Here is a 2,280-nt window from a genome sequence, read left to right as displayed (position 1 = left end):
GGCTCACTGCAACCTCCGACTCCCAAGTTCAAGCGATTCTCCTGCCTCAGCCTCCTGAGTAGCTGGGATTACAGGTGTGTGCCACCACGCAGCTAATTTTTGTATTTTTAGTACAAAAATATTGTACTAAATGTTGGTCAGGCTGGTCTTGAACTCCTGACTTCGTGATCCACCTGCCTCAGCCTCCCAAAGTGCAGGGATTACAGGCGTGAGCCACCATGCCTGGCCAAGAAATAATTTTTCAATTTACCTAAACTATGTAGAAGTGTGTGTGTATATATATATACGTGTGTGTGTGTGTGTGTGTGTGTATATATATATATAATTTGTTTTTTGACCTTTTTAAAAACATTAAAGAGGCCAGGCGTGGTAGCTCACGCCTGTAATCCCATAATTTTGGGAGACCAAGACAGGCGGATCTCCTGAGGTCAGGAGTTCGAGACTAGCCTGACCAACCATGCCGAAACCCTGTCTCTACTAAAAATGCAAAATTAACTGGGCGTGGTAGCGCATGCCTATAATCCCAGCTACTTGGGAGGCTGAGGCAGGAGAATCGCTTGAACCCAGGAGACGGAGGTTACAGTGAGCAGAGATCACACCACTACACTCCAGCCCAGGGACAGAGCAAGACTCCATCTCAAAAAATGAAAATAAATAAGTAAAAATAAAAATAGACATTAAAGAAACCATGAAAGATATCATATGATGTGATTCTATGCCTTGCTTTTTTTCTCTCTCAAGAAAAGTCTTGGGTATTTTCTGGCCTCATAATATGGTTTGAATGTCCCCTTAAACTGGTCACAGGATTTCATGTGGTGGTGCCAGTAGCTTCGTAGCCATCCCTGTGGTGAACACGGAGGGCATTTCCAGTTTCCTGCTGTTCTGAACATTTGAACCGACACCTCTCTGTCACTGTGTGCACTTTCCCCTAGGGTGGATGAGAGGGCACGAGCACCCCAGGATGCCTGGGAAGAGGTCCCACCTGTGTCCATCCCATGAGGAGTGGCTGGGAGGACCTTTCTCCCCCATCACAACCTGCGTAACACGCAGTATTATCTTAAAGACTCTGCTAATTGGACGGATAACAAGAGAGCCCATTATTATTCTAATGTCACTTCCTTGATTCTGTGAATATTTTTCATATGTATTCTGCCCATTTTAGTATTTCTTGTGACCTGACTGTATCCTTCCCATGAGGGGAAAATGATAACTTTGAGTACATCAAAACTTACAACTTGTTTACCCCGGAAGGACACCATCATCAAAGTTAGAAGACCAGTTATCACCTGGAAGAAGATAGTTACAACATATTATAGACCTAAGGTTATTAACTACAATATATAAAGAGCACCTACAAATCAACAAGAAAAAGACAAACAGCCAAATAGGAAGTGAGTCTAAGGTATGAACCCTTTGGAATTTTACAGGCAAAACAATACACAGCCAGAGAAGGAAAGCATCTTGATTCAGGGAATTATTGGTAGAGCTGGATCTAGGACCCAGGTTTCACTTCTTATCTCAGGCTTTTTTATCACCTCATTCTCACTTGGGTGGAAGGTGTAGCCAGTACCCATTGACTGACTCTGTTGACATTTACTGAGCACCTGCCACATTCCAGGCCCAGGGCTAGGACCGGTGAAAACCACAGAGCGCCCAGGCTAGGGAAGAGGAGAGCAGTGGCTGAGTCAGGGCGGGGCCGGCTGCCCTGGCAGTGGGAGCAGGTGTCTCCGGGTACCTCAGCTGTCTCCTCCCTCCTGGTCAGCTTGTGTCTCCTCTCTTACAGAGTCAGGGCTGGAATACTACCCCCCTTCTCAGTATTTGCTGCCTGTTCTGGAGCAAGATGGAACCGAGAACTCTCGGGACAGCCCCGATGGGCCCACGGACAGATTCTCAAGGGAGGAATTAGAGTGGCAGGTAAGACAAGCCAGCCTGCTGCACGCATATGTGTGTGCGTGTGCATGTGCGTGCATGTGTGTGCGTGTGTGTGTGTGTGTGTGTTGAGGGAGCTGGGAATGGAAGGTGGGTGTGTGGTTCAGAGCTGCAGCTCCGGGATTCCTCCATAGAACTAGAACTGGCCTCCCGACGAGTTGAACTGCTTTTTCAAGGCCTGCTGTGGCAGCCTCATCCCACCAGCTTGCCAAGCACAAGCTGTGCCCTGCTGCTCTCTGTTCCCTGAAATAACCACGATCCTTCCCTCTTCAGGGCCTTTGAGTAAGCAGCTCCCTCTGTCTGGAATCTCCCCACTCACTTGTCTTATCCTTCAGTTCTTTTTTTTTTTTT

At 47.2% G+C, this 2,280-nt stretch overlaps 1 protein-coding gene across 1 annotated transcript in view; it reads left to right on the top strand.

The window, feature by feature from the left end:
- LRSAM1 (leucine rich repeat and sterile alpha motif containing 1) overlaps positions 1–2,280 on the top strand; it is a 71,720-nt gene that overhangs the window by 28,172 nt on the left and 41,268 nt on the right. The window contains exon 11 of the mRNA XM_011988714.1: positions 1,784–1,914. Coding sequence (XP_011844104.1) covers positions 1,784–1,914 — 131 coding nt within the window. The remainder of the gene's footprint in view (positions 1–1,783; positions 1,915–2,280) is intronic.

This window comes from Mandrillus leucophaeus, unplaced genomic scaffold (assembly GCF_000951045.1).
Source record: "Mandrillus leucophaeus isolate KB7577 unplaced genomic scaffold, Mleu.le_1.0 Scaffold109, whole genome shotgun sequence".
NCBI lineage: Eukaryota > Metazoa > Chordata > Mammalia > Primates > Cercopithecidae > Mandrillus > Mandrillus leucophaeus.
This window is presented reverse-complemented; position numbering and strand designations above follow the sequence as displayed.